We start from the raw sequence: 14,160 nt of genomic DNA on the forward strand, positions 1-14,160 counted from the left end.
CTCAATCTGACCTTCTGGACTTTTTTATTTATAAAGCTTGAAAAAGCTGCCGTAAGCTTTAGTTATTGGTAGTAAGAGCTTAAAGTTGAAATATACTGAGGGCTTTTTTGGCCCCACTGTTTTGTTTTTGGAGCTGCCCAGCAGATTTGCATTTTCTGTCTTGGACTGACAGATGTTTCCTACCTTATAAAGCAGGAGTGGGAATGTGGTTGTCCAAATGTGGTTGGACTGCAACTCTACAACATTCCCCACCTTTGGCCATGTTGGGTCCGGCTGATGGGAGCTGAAGTCCAATAACTTCTGGAGAGGCACACGCTGCCCAGTTCTGCTCTAGAGAACAGTTCTCTTGGGCATGTGCATTTTCTGGGTAACCTTGAACAGTACATTTGGGAAAAAAGAATAACTATCTCATAAGTACTGAGTAAGGAATAACTTTGTTAAAAGATGAACTATTTATTATTCATCAGTGTACATTCTTGGAGGTATTAGAAAGGGCTGCCTGTGACCTCTTTTTCTAATTTAAAATTCTTGGAAAAATTAAATAACAGCAAAATGCCTTATAAATAAATGGTAAGAGCCAAAATAAAAAAACCTTATGCCAAGTCTTCCCCAATTTACTGCCCTAGAGACTTATTTGGTTGCGGGTCCCATCATGCTGTTACTTCCACCATATGTGTTTGACTATAATTTCCATAATCTATATACGGTTTGGGGATTTTGTGAGTTGTAATCAAACACATCTTTAGGCAGGCTACATGTATTCAAGGTGCTAAGTTAGTGAAGATGTCCAAGGCTGCATCTGCACTGCAGAAATAATGCAGTTTCAGAACTCTTTAAACGCTATGGCTCAATCCTATGGATTCCTGGGATTTGTAGTTTGTTGTGGCACCAGACGCATCTGACAGAGAAGGCTGAATATCTCACAAAACTTCCATACCATTGAGCCATGACAGTTAAAGCAGTGCAAACTGTGTTGTTTCTGCAGTGCAGATTGGATCCTAGACACTCTTTCTGTATTGTGGAATCAGTGCTCTGAAGTGTTTAAAGGAACATGAAAACATACTGGTTTCTGCCTGTGACCTTACTAACCAGACAGCATTCAGCTTTAACAAGATACTGTCCTTCAGCAGCACCCATTAAGGTGGCTTTGTGGTGGCATTAGAACTGTCTAGGCTTGCCTCTTACGGGACAGGTGCTTATCCAAATCGATGGATACCACATCCAGTTGTTGAAAGAAGCCAGCCTTTGCAACTGGTTTTGTTGAAACTTGAATTGCCAGGTGTCTGCAGCAAATCGCTGAACACACTTTTGTTTCTAGTTTGTTCATTCAGGCCTGGTTATTAGCGCTGGCTGCTGTTGTTGAATGATTATCTTTCAGAGGAACACAGTGAATTGCTAAAATCTCTATTGTGCTGTCAATGGGGGGCTCGTTGAGGCTACTCAGTCTAGTGATAGATTGTGTCTAAGGAGATGTGTCAGAGGCCACCATGCAGTGTTCCTCTGTGCAGCTTTATTCAGCAGTAACTGCTCTTACATTCAAGGAGACATGCTTGGTTTATCTGTTAGTTACCTTCCAAGGATCTCAGTATGATAGACATGCCCCCCCATGTTTTCTGATTAAGTGTTAGAAACTGGAATTACCCTGTCTGGACAGAAAGAAAGCCACTGTATTTGATGGGCAAGTCTGATGGGAAACAAACTTTAACTTGGAGTATTTATGATTCCTTGGAGCTTAGTTTGAACTGTGTGTGTTCTACACAGCCCAGTTCACAGTTCAGCTATTCATAAGCTTTGCTGAGATATGTAGGATGTAAATACCTTAAAGGCACCAGATCCCATCTGATCTTGGAAGCTAAGCAGGATCAGCAATGGTTAGTGCTTGGATGGGAGACTGCCAGTGAACACTAGATGTTGTAGGCAGTATTTCAAAGAATGGAACTGGCAGAACCACCTCTGAGTATGCCTTACCTAACAAAACCCTATGGGTTTATGGGGTCTCCATATGTTGACAGGCAACTTGAAGACATGTACACACACACACACACACACACATTTCATTATGGGTTGCATTCCACCTTCTGTTTTGCCTTCTGTGTGTGTACATGAGTGTTTTACACTTAGGAAAAACAGAATTTCTGCTCTTGTTTTATGAGTTTGAATGACTGAATCTAGGATGCAGGGGAAATTAATAATAATAATAATTATTATTATAATTATAATTATTATTATTTTAGCCCACCTCTCCCTACGGATTGAGGCTGGTTACAATAAAAGAAATAAAAATACATAGCACAATATAGTAATCAATACATCACCCAACAGAATAAACAATTAGACAATCCTCACCCCTATCATAAGTATCATGACAAGAAGTATGGCATTTTCCACATATAAACCTTTTCTTTTAAAGATTGTCTGGTTCTGTGGAGCTCTTCTCGGATGTTCTGTTCAACATCAGAGGTCATGCTTCATGTAAACTATACCACAGAAGAAGTCTGTTAGGAGTGGAAATTTGTTTGATTTTTTCCTCTATGGCTGGCTGGGAACCCAAGTTCCTGGGTCTTACTGAATTCCCTCCTGTTTTCCTATTTCAGTCATTTCCCTTCTGTGCCAAATCCAAAGATGGTTTGCTAAATAAATTTACTTTCACATTGATTCTAGGCACAGTGTTCATATCTTGAACTGGAATTTTAAGCTGAGAAGGTCTAAAAGTATGTACAAATTACTGTCTGACTTCTGCCTGTTGGCCTGGAGCCAGTTGTTCATGGAGGTACTCTGATTCAGACTAATAGATTTAGGACATTATTTTGCTGTTTTTTTAAAATTTATATTCTTCTTTACATGTTTGTTGGTAGGTATGTGTGTGTGCTTTCAAGTCACCTGTCAATCTATGGTAACCCCATGAATTTCATAGGGTTGTCTTGGCAATGGGTTTTCAGAGGTGCTTTTGCCAGTTCCTTCCTCTGAAATGTAGCCTAAAAACCTGGTATCCTGCTTAGAAGTAATTTCCATGATACTTAGTGGAGCTTACTCCTAGGTGAGGGGATAAAGGATTTACGACAGCTTAGGTGGGTCAACCGTTCATTTAGATTTTGCATGGGATAGTCCAAATTTGGATCCAGATGGAGAGATCCGACTACTGCATGCAAAGGAATGTGTGTGTGCGTGTGCATGTGCGTGCGTGTGCACCTTTATGTCACCTGTTAACTTGTGGTGACCCCATTAATTTCATAGGGTTTTCTTAGGCAAAGAATACTTAGAGATGGTTTTGCAATTCCTTCGTCCGAAGTACAGAGAAATAAAGCTGGACATGGGAGAGGTTGATACAAGGCAACTCTGTGTGTATACACTGGGATCCCTCAGAGCGCATAACTGGTTGTAGCTTTGTTGAGTTACTCCCCAACAAAATTTGATTGCATATGTCAGGCTGTAATTATAAATGATTAAAAACTGATTTCCTCCCCTCCACTCTAATGTATATTTATATGGGAACTGGCAGTTCCAGTCTGGTTTACTAACTAAATTTAAGCCCGAAATCAGTAGTATGGTGTGTTGGTTAATTAATCTAGAGTGCAAGGATGTAATCTTGTGGGTGGCTGGGAAGGTCTGATTTTGGGGGGAAGGAGAGAAAAATGCAGTTCTCCTGAAAGTTACCCAGAAGTAGCATTCAGTTGTATGTTTGATTCAGTACTGCAGCTGGCATGCAGCATTTACAGATACTATTTGAACACTAATGTGGATAGTATTTTAATTGCATCAGCAAGTAAATGGATGACACTTGGCATGAGGTGAGACGTTTCTCTGTTTCTACACAAGTGTAAATTGCTTCCAAGTATGATTAAGGATATGTGTGATGAAACTTTAAAGGAATAATTCAGCAGTGCAAAAGCCTTTTGGCCCTAAGGGCCACTTCTGTGTTGACAAGGGGAGGTGGTGCACATGTATGTGTACATACAGGCTTGAATCTATAGAGTACTATGCTAGGTGTTGGTGCACTATGCTAGGTGCTGCATTTTCCCCAGAACTGTGCAATGCTGGCAAGGGAAGGCAGCTCCAAATCATGTGCCCATGATTTTTTCTTCGTGATGGCATTATGTGCCAACAGGAATCCGGCCATAGACACTCTTTTTATCACCACATAGACACACATAAATTGTGCACATTGGGCTGTTAGAAAAAGTGGATGGAGTCCCACTAACTAGCAAACTCATGTGCAACATCAGTACCCCAGGTTGTGCCCCCTACAGTAGAAGAACCCTAATTTTGAAGCACTTCATTTTGTTTGGATTGGAATGACTCCAGCATGTTATAACAACCTATCTGAGAATTAAGCTGGGATACTTTTGTTTTTGCTAAGCGAGTCTGTTATGCCTTTCTTTTCAAAGTATCCCAGTTTGATTATCTGATTGCCCAGGAATTTACCTGAACAAAGAAACTTTCTTCATGTAGAACTAGTGAATTCATAACACTTCTATTGTTTCCCTTAACATTCCAATGTTTGTGCTTTCTCCTGTTCTATGATACCTCTAAGACAGCCATACACAAACAGAAGATAGTGTTGCTGCACTTTTAATACTTGTGGAGAGGAGGGATTTTGAGCAGGTGTTGCTATCACTGCCCAAATTGCAAATGCCAAGTCTGGGAGCTTATGGCTGTATGTGCCACTGAGTCACAGTCCCTCCCCTATTCTTGCACACTTATGTACTGTTTAAATGGTGCTTCAGAACTTAAATCTAATATAAGTCTTAAATCTAAGATTTTAGCACCGACACTAACTACCACATTTGAAGAGGTAGCTTGTATTATATAAATACAATACCAGGCGAAATACAGTGGCAGTTTACAATGGCAGACTTTTACATGGCCTTATCTCCAAGAATGGCTAGCTTCTATTCCAGGGGTAGGCAGTCTTTTTGAGCCGGGGGCCGGGTTGCTGTCCCTCAGACAACTGGGGGGGGGGGGGGGGGCGAAGCCAAAAAATAAACAATGAAATAATAAAATAAAAAACAAGCAGTAATAAAAATTAATGAAATAAAATAAAAAGCAATAATAAAAATTAATGAAATAAAATAAAATAAAAAAGCAATAGTAAAACTTAATGAAATAAAATAAAATAAAAAAGCAATAGTAAAAATTAATGAAATAAAATAAAAACAAGCAATAATAAAAATAATGAAATAAAATAAAAAACAAGCAATAATAAAAATAATGAAATAAAATTAAATTAAAAAGCAATATTAAAAATTAATAAAATAAAAAAACAAAAAATAAGTATTTTATATTTTTAAAAATTAATAAAAAAAACCCAAGGCAGACCTGAAATGGCCACTGACTCACCTTTCCACCTCCTCCTCCTCCTTGGCACAAAGGCTCCTTGGGAAGCCCCGCGCGCGGGCATGCAAGAGGGGCATGCGCGTGCACTGTCACTGGCCCATGCAGTGGCCCGGGCGGCGCGCGCAAAGAAAGAGGAGTCCGTCCCCTTTGGCCAACTAGCCAATGGCTGGCTGGCCAAAGGGGACGAGCTCCTCCGTCCTAGCCCCGCCGCGGGCAGCGCAGCAGCGGCGGCAGTGGTGCTGGCGAGGAGGAGGAGGGCGGTGCTGCCCAGGAAGAGAAGGAGGAGGTGGGTTGGCCAGCAGTTGCATTAGCGGCCACGGCAATGGCCACATGAGCAGGCCCAGCCCGGAGGCTGGGACAAAGGCTGGGATTGGGGGGAACCGGGGCGGGCAGGCAGAAATTGGTGGCAGGACTGGGCTGGGGCCGGTCCCAAGGCCTTGCTGAGCCAGATCCAGCCCACGGGCCGTAAATTGCCAACCCCTGTTCTATTCCCTCTTTTATTCTTGGCAAGGCCTTTAACTGTTGTCTAAGTCAAACACTCTAACCACTATACTATACTGTCTCTTCCTAGATGTATGTGCATGCAATTGCAGCCTTCAATAATGTATTATATTATTATATTATATTATAGTTATATTATAACTATAATAATAAATAGTGGGATAGTTTGAAGATCATGAGTTTTCCTTCTTCAATTATGTTTTCTGCCCCCCTCCTGTATTTATTTTAAAAGTATATATATAGCAGTTGATGAGGAGGGCGGGAGAGCTGGGAATATATTTTTCAGCATTTTACGTAAGTAAGAATAAGCTAGAGAACAGATGTGCTGATTGTCTTGCGTATGTGTTTTTAAATGTTGAAAAACTTTAGAAATAAGATTACAGTAAATTTCTTTCTTATTTAGGTTTGGATGATTGTCTTCAACAATATGTCCCAAAATTTGAACGAGAGAAGATAAATGGGGCTCAGCTGTTACAGATTTCCCACCAGGATCTTGAAGAGTTGGGCATCACCCGGATTGGGCATCAGGAGCTTGTTCTAGAAGCTGTGGATCTTCTCTGCGCACTGGTCAGTGTATAGAACAACTGAATATTGTACAGATGCCACCCCTCATTTTTCTGTCCCTTGGCTAATGGAAGTATTTGACAAAAGGGAGATAAGTTATCCTGATTGCAAGTTTCTTAAGGGAAAGGAAGAGAAGTTGATGTAAAAGCAGCTTTCAGTTTTGCAAGGAGCAATTCTTCCAGTGGTGACATTTACATGAAGCCATTCTGTTACTGAGAACATGTCTGGCAAGATCCCCATTATGAATTCCTCAGTGTCAATATGGAATAGATGATTGAAGCTAATAGGACAAAAGAGAGCAGGGGTGGTAAGAATGAACAATATATTATTTGGTGAGATTTTGGTTTTGCCTCTACCTGAAGTGGGCACCTCCATTCCACCTCCACCCCTTGAAGGAGATGGTTTGGAAATTCAGTGGTACATCTGGATCCTGTGGAACACTTAGATTCTCTTGGGTAGGTCTGTCTTGATCAGTTTCGGTTTGAACCTGGCAGTGGCCTATCCCCTCAAACCCCACCCCCACCCCCATCCTCTCTCAAGGAGTTTTTTTTAGCAGTAGCATCAACATTGAGAGTATGGTGAAAAATGTGTGGAGAAACACTTTCAGTGTTGGGTTGCAGCAGCATATCTGCAGTAAACAATGCAACACACAAAAGTTGAACAGGTTGAGTCAGCAGGATTCTACTCTATGTGATAAATGTAAAAGCGTCATTAAAACAGGTGAATGGAAAACATGTCTTTAAAACAATTAAATAATCTGTAGTGTTAATACAATTTAAAATAATTAAAAGATAATGTTAAAGATCAGCTCAAAAGCCTGATGGAATATGAATGTTTTTAGTTGCCAGGTGAAGAAGATTAGGATGGGCCTATCCTGGCCTCCCTAAAGAAGGAGTTTCTAAGTCTGGGAGCAGCCACCAAAAAGGTCCTCTCCCTTGTTCCCAGCAAATAAATCTGGGAAGGTGGTGGGACAGAGAGAAGGGCCTCTCCAGATGATCATAAAAGTCTAAGAGACTCATAAAGGGAGATATTGTTGTTCAAGTAACTTGGATCTAAGATGTATAGGGCTTTATAGGTCAAAACTAGCACTTTGAATTGCTTCCCAGAAGTGGACCAACAGCCAGTGGAGCTGTTCCAACTAGGGAATTGTGTGTTCCATGTAACCAGACCCAGTTAGCAATCTGGCTGCAGCTCTTTGGGCCAGCTGAAGTTTCTGAGCATTTGTCAAATGCAGCCCCACAGATAGAACATGACAGTTATGCAAATGGTATGTAACCAAGCCATGTGTTTGTATGGCCAGACCAGACTTCTCCAGGAATGGGTGCAACTAAACTGACTAAAATTCCTTCTCAAATCTGACTAAAATTTCGTATTAAAAATATACTAAATTGACGAAAACTGACTGAACTGACTAAAATCCCTCTTCAAAAATACCTGTATAAACTCGACTGTAAGTCGACCTCATGTAAAAGTCGAGGGCACATTTTAATTAATAATTAATTAATAATTTGTTTTATTTATATACCGCTATTCCAAAGATCATAGCAGTGAACAGCAAGTAAGCTAATTTGCCCCCAACAGTCTGGGTACTCATTTTAGCGACCTCGGAAGGATGCAAGCCTGAGTCGAGCTTGGGCCCTTTTGCTGGTCTTGAACTCGCAACCTTGTGGTTTCCAGTGAATGGCTGCAGTACAGGCATTTAACCACTGCGCCACCGGATTTTTGTGGATAAGTCAGGAGTAAAACTAGGGGCATGTAACAAAGGCTCTAAAGGATGAAGCAAAGGAAAGCAATGCTGAAGAATTAAAAATTCCAGCAGGCATAACTGTTTAGCTCACACTAAAGGCTGGATGAATGAGAGTGGCAGTGGGGTCAGGACAGATCACACTCTTATCTTTCACTAGGGGATCATTCCTTTCTTAAAATAAGAATTAAAATATAGTACTTACCGTGTATACTCGACTATAAGTCGACCTCATGTATAAGTCGAGTGCAGGTTTTGGGGGCAAAATTATGGATTTTGATATGACCCGTGGATAAGTCGAGGGTAAAACTTAGGTTCATGCAAAAAGGACCTAAATGATGAAGCATAAGAAAACAATGCCAAAGAACCTACAAAATTATGGCAGGCATAACTGTTTTAGCTCACACTAGAGGCTGGATGGAAGAGAGAGTAGAAGGAGGTCAGTGCTTCCAGGACAGATTGCACTCTTGCCTTTAAACAGGGGATGGTTCCCTTTTAAATAAGATTTAAAGAATGGTATTTACATTGACCCGTGGATAAGTCGACCTAGGTTTTTGGGGTCAATTTTTGGACTAAAATTTCTAGACTTATAGATGAGTATATACAGTATATTGACTCGTAGTTAAGTCGACACAGGATTTTTGGGTCCATTTTTTGACTAAAATGTCTAGACATACATGAGTGTATACAGTACTTTAAAACCTCAAACAATTTTAAACAGTAAAAAAAAAGAAGCCAAAACAGCCACCCGCAGTTTTAAGAACCTTGGGCCATTGCTCATGAAGACCAGCAGCTTGCTTATTTCATTTAAAAATAGAATTTGACCTGTGGCTGAAGTTGCTGATATTCAGGAAGGAAAATATTGGGGAGATTCTTACTGCCCACACATTATGTTTGTATGGAGAAGGCAAACAAGAAGAAATTCTCTGCTTTCAAAGTTGATCTAAAATATGATTGCCTGACTGTGACATGGGTAGTGAGAGTTTAGTGGCTTGCTTGGTTAGGAGCAAGAGGTGTCCCGGGATCTGGCAGTGGCATGGAATTAGGCTTATCTCCTCCCTCGCACAAGAGTAGAAATTCCAAGGCACATATTCAGTAAACAAATAAAAAGTTATTTATTAGATTGGCCCTATCATACTTTGCCGATGACCTGTGTGAAACTGGCCACCATTGTCTTAAGTTATAATGTCAAAGTTAGGTGTGTCAGGGAATGGAGTGTGAGCTGTAAAGATAAGCAATTGTGTCTTTGAGGCCTGGCCCCTGTGGTGAGAAGTGTGCATATGTGGACTTGAGTGGGAAGTATGAATTTGAGTATTTAAGAGGGCAGCTTCCTTCTCCTTAAACCTCCCTGGGTTAGGATCTGTGTCACTCTTGTGACAGAGGTTGCATCTGCACTGCTGAATCACTGCACTTTGACACCGCTTTAACTGCCATGGTTCAATGTTATGGAATTCTGGGGTTTGCAGTTTTGTGAGATATTTGGCCTTCTCTGTCAGAGAGCTCTGCTGCCACAACAAACTACAGGATTTCATAGGATGACACATGGCAGTTAAAGCAGTGTTAAACTTCCTTAATTCTGTGGTGGGGTAGCAGTCAGAGTGACACAATTGAAAAGCTAATCTTTCATAATGATGGTGGATCCCTATTTTTCTTGTATGCAGAATAGTATTTCAAGTTTATTTTTAAATCTACCACAATATTCTCTCTTCCCAGCCTTTTCTTTAATTTCTATTGCATCAGAGGTATTGTGGTAGATACAGTTTACCTTGTGATAGGGATATATATGCTTGTTCTGCAGGCTTGCTCCAGTTCTCTAAACCCATGCCAACAGTATATACAGTTTCATCAGTGACAATGGCGGGGGGGGGGGGGGAGTGAAAGAGTGCTTTCACTCTTTTATGTCCTGACTCCACTACATTCTATCCATTATGTAACTGCTCTTGCACTTGAATGTGTTCTTCTTAAAATGGGCAGAGCCTTTGACTCCCAGTAGAAAATATACCCTTATTTTAGGGGAGAAGAACAGAAATAATTAGTGCTGAAATATTTGGAGTGTGTGTGTGGGATGATCTATAACAAATGTATTCTATATGAAATAGCTGACCTAAATATACCCTGTATATAGTTGTAAACATCACAGATTTTTTTTTGAAAAATATAGTGTTCAGAAAGCATCTTTTAAAATTAAGTAATTGGAAATATGATAACCCCAGCTTCTCACTGAAGTATAAAAGAGGGATGTGTAGTCCAGGCTGATATTAGGCCTGAGATGCAAGTCGGTGGGGATCTAGAAGTCATGGCCATTGACTGTGCTACCATTTTCAAAGTGTCATTTCAGGAAATTGGAGAGGATTGGGGTTTGTACCTCATTAATTGCTATTTAGCCATAAATTAACTGGCTGGTCCTCAAGCTAGTCTATTTCGATCTCTGTTCAAGAAGTTTATAGTAATAATACTGTACTGTAGCAACTGATGTTTTGCCATAAAAGCTGAAGGCAATACAAATTGCTAAAGGCTGCTGCTGTATTGAAGTGTTGTATAGTGGTAAGTAATCAAAATTGGATAGTCTGTAGTTTTTAAAATAAATAAATAAAATATCTATTTCAATACCACAGTTTAAGACAAAGAAACAATATTTCTGCCTGTCTCTCCCCTGTTGCTTCATGTTGTGGGATGCATGGGTTACTGAGCTCAGCATAATGTCTATGTAAACCATAATAAGCTTTTAGGAACCTTGTCAAAGGCAACTTGATCCATAGCTAGTCAGATTAATGATTAACGAGACAAGAATGTTTGACCTTAATGTGTTCCCAGTTGTGTGTGCCTTTTTCTTCTCTATGTGATGAAAAGGGTGTGTTGAACTGAATAGGGGTTTTGGAGCTGTCCCATGCAATTGCCTATGTGCAAGTATGAGGGAAATGTTTTTGAAAACATCTTTGCTCCAACAATATAGCTCCTTTGCAAATATTGCAAATATCATTTCCCCGCATAAATTGTGGTTTGGGGACAATAGTTTTTACACGAAAGGGACAGAGTTATGGGAATAAATTGCTAAAGCTAGAAGTCTACTAATGAAACATTTGGAATGTTCTTCCCTGTCTCTTTAAAGCTCCAGAGCTGAAAAAAAAATGTTGGTTTCACAAAGGGGCATCCCCCAGTCTCAGGTTTTTGCCATCAGGATCTGGAATGCTCTGAATTATCAGTCTTAGTAGAGAGGGACCTGACGTCTCCCTGATCCATTGTATTTTGCCATTGAGCCAGTGGAAGTCCACTGTTGGCTCAGGCTGGAAATGATTTCCAGGCATTTCCAGGCAAAACAATAACAGAACATAATTTCTAAGTTGGAACGATGCTCTCCATGACCTTAAATGAAATTCTGTGACTATGAAGATGACTGTTTCCAATACTGAGTCCCCAGATATTGGATTTCAGTTTCCATGAGTCCCAGCCAACATGAGCAATGGTCAGTTATAGTCCAACAGCATCTGGTGGCCCAAGTTTACGAACCACTGCCATGGTTGATGCTACTGCAAACATTTCTATGTACCATGTTCCTTCTTACTTACTTGGATGTCTTAATTAAAATTTAGAAGTGCTCCAATTGCTTTGTTTTGATGTTTGTGGCTGCCATGGCACTGTGCTGAGTTTGATTTCTTCAGGCATTGTAAATCTACTGTCCTTGGGCGATGACGTAATTTTTGCCTGCCTGCAGGAATGTAAATTCCTAAAAGTGCTGCCCAGCTGCACTGTGTGCATCTAACTGGTACGTTGTCTTCTGAACACTCTGCATGTCTGCATGCATCACCTCAGACAACACAGCCAGTGGAACAGGATGATGCAAACTAGACCTGACAATTTCTGGAGAGCCCCCTATTTCCCATGTATATATGTTATATATACATAAAAATACTGAAAATCTAGATTAGCCTAGGTGTGTACATCTGTTCAGTCCCCCCTCCCCCTCCCCTAGTTTGGGATAGTGGCTTGCCATGCTTAGTTGTGATTATTGTCTACACAAATTAATGATGCAGTTCTTGTTTTGTAACTATGTGAGCATGCTCAGTCATTTGCAGTGTGAACCCTGAGAATACAGCAGCTAGGAACACTTTTTGTTGCTTATATAGGATAGTTGCAAATTACTTGACCAAACAGCAGCTCATGTTTGAACATGTTCCGTTTTCTTAGAGGAGATGTTATGAGTTAGAAAATTATTGCCTTTGTTAGCAAAATACTGTTGCTCATAGAATTTGGCCCAGAAGCAGATTTGGAACAGTTGGGGAAGGGAAGTAAACATAACAGAAACACATCTCACTGTGTCCTATAAAAGGCAATGGGAGATAGAAGAGCCTTAGGGGAACAGCTTCTCATGCTTGTGTATAAATAAATTTAAAAGTGATAGATTTATATTACTGCTCCATTTAAATATTTACTTTGTTTATTAAATCTCTTAATGCAGAAGTGCTATTTTCTTGTGTTTTTTTTAAAGAAACCCTAAATTTCAATTGTTAACTACATAGAGACAACAGAATTTTAGGCGCTTTTAAATAGAAGTGTAGGTTTATTGTTGGCCTGTTTCTTGGTGTGATTAAGCACACAGCAATGGCTTTTTGTGGCAATATGTCAATTCAAGAACATTTTCTTGTGTGTTCATTTCTTCATTCTGTTTTTATTTTTTTAGAGTGGCTTGTCTTGCATTTTGAGATGCTTATCTTTAGGACAGACTTTTCTTAGTGATGCTTTAGAGAGTATATCCTGTGCATGTAATTCTGCTAAGACTAAACAGACCAGGGTCTTAAACAGATCTGTATATGTTTGCATGCACAGGTTTTTTCCCACTAAAAACTGGTTGTCAGCAAAATATGTCATATGTGCCTTCAAGTTGCCCATTGATTTATGGCAATCCCATGAATTTCATAGGTTTTCTTAGGCAATGAATATGCAGAAGTGGTTTTGTCAGTTCGTTCTTTTGAATAATTACAGCTAAATTATAAATAGGTGGTCAAAATCAATTCTTTAAAATAAAATTTAAAAAACAGTTCTGTGAAGTGAGTCCAGATGCATCTGAGGAAGAAGACTTAAGTCTATGAAAGCTCATGCTGCCAATTTTTTTCTTTCAGTTAGTCTCAAGGGTGCTAAAAATCTTTTTACACACTGATTTTGCAGACTAACATGGCTATATCTTTGAGTTCTATGAAGTATTACTTTTAAAAAGATAACCTGGTTTTAAAATAAATCTAACTATAATGCAAACGTATGTGTTAATTTCCCCTCCAGGTTTCTCAAACATTTTCATCCCGTGCCTTGAAACTGGGGTGGTGGTGGTCTCTGTCTCCCCAACACCACCATGGCTTCAACGTTTCTGGAAATTTTATATTTCTACTTCTGGGTTCTATGCCACAATCCAGCACAGCTAATGTTGAGCAGGTCTATGGCCTTTGAGTTCAGATAAGATTTCTTGCATTTTGTCTGTGTACACAGACCCATACATTTTCATAGCAGCACAGAAATGTTCAGTTATAGAGTTCACAGAATTGTTTACATACATGTTTCGCAGTTACATTTCTAAGGAGATGTAGTGTTATACAGAACACATGGGGATAGTGCTTTATTTAACTGCAAAGCAATGTTTTAATCATTTGTACAAATGAATAGGCATCTGCTGTTGTTTAGAAAATACATTGATTTGAAATTTAGTGAAATTTGATTTTATATTTGGTATTTAAACTGATCTCTATTCTCCAGCCCAGTGACTGTAAATTTCTGATTCAGAGTGCCTTATCAAGCATCTTTGTAAAGAAAATTGAATGGATGCAAGAGTAAATGCTTTGTTCTGACTCCTACCGATACCCATAGTTTGAGTAAATCTAATCATCATGCGAATTTACATAAGTGTTGACTCACCATTCAAGAATTAGTTCAAGCAGTCTATTCCAGTTGGCACTACCAATAAAATCTAGGCCTTCAAATTCTTAGTATGTTTACTGGGGCTTAATTTATCACCTTGGGATACTTACCCA

General features: G+C 39.7%; 1 protein-coding gene across 6 annotated transcripts in view; it reads left to right on the forward strand.

Annotated features, from left to right (window-relative positions):
- The window catches only part of LOC149310985 (connector enhancer of kinase suppressor of ras 3), a 93,015-nt gene that overhangs the window by 33,130 nt on the left and 45,725 nt on the right, over positions 1 to 14,160 (forward strand). For all 6 annotated transcript variants that reach the window (XM_089530159.1, XM_089530160.1, XM_089530162.1 and 3 more), the window contains exon 2: positions 6,239 to 6,402. In XM_089530159.1, the coding sequence (XP_089386285.1) occupies positions 6,239 to 6,402 (164 nt within the window). The remainder of the gene's footprint in view (positions 1 to 6,238; positions 6,403 to 14,160) is intronic.

This window comes from Sceloporus occidentalis, unplaced genomic scaffold (genome assembly GCF_023333645.1).
Source record: "Sceloporus occidentalis isolate IW3139 unplaced genomic scaffold, rSceOcc1.0.p SCAF_6, whole genome shotgun sequence".
Classification (NCBI taxonomy): domain Eukaryota; kingdom Metazoa; phylum Chordata; class Lepidosauria; order Squamata; family Phrynosomatidae; genus Sceloporus; species Sceloporus occidentalis.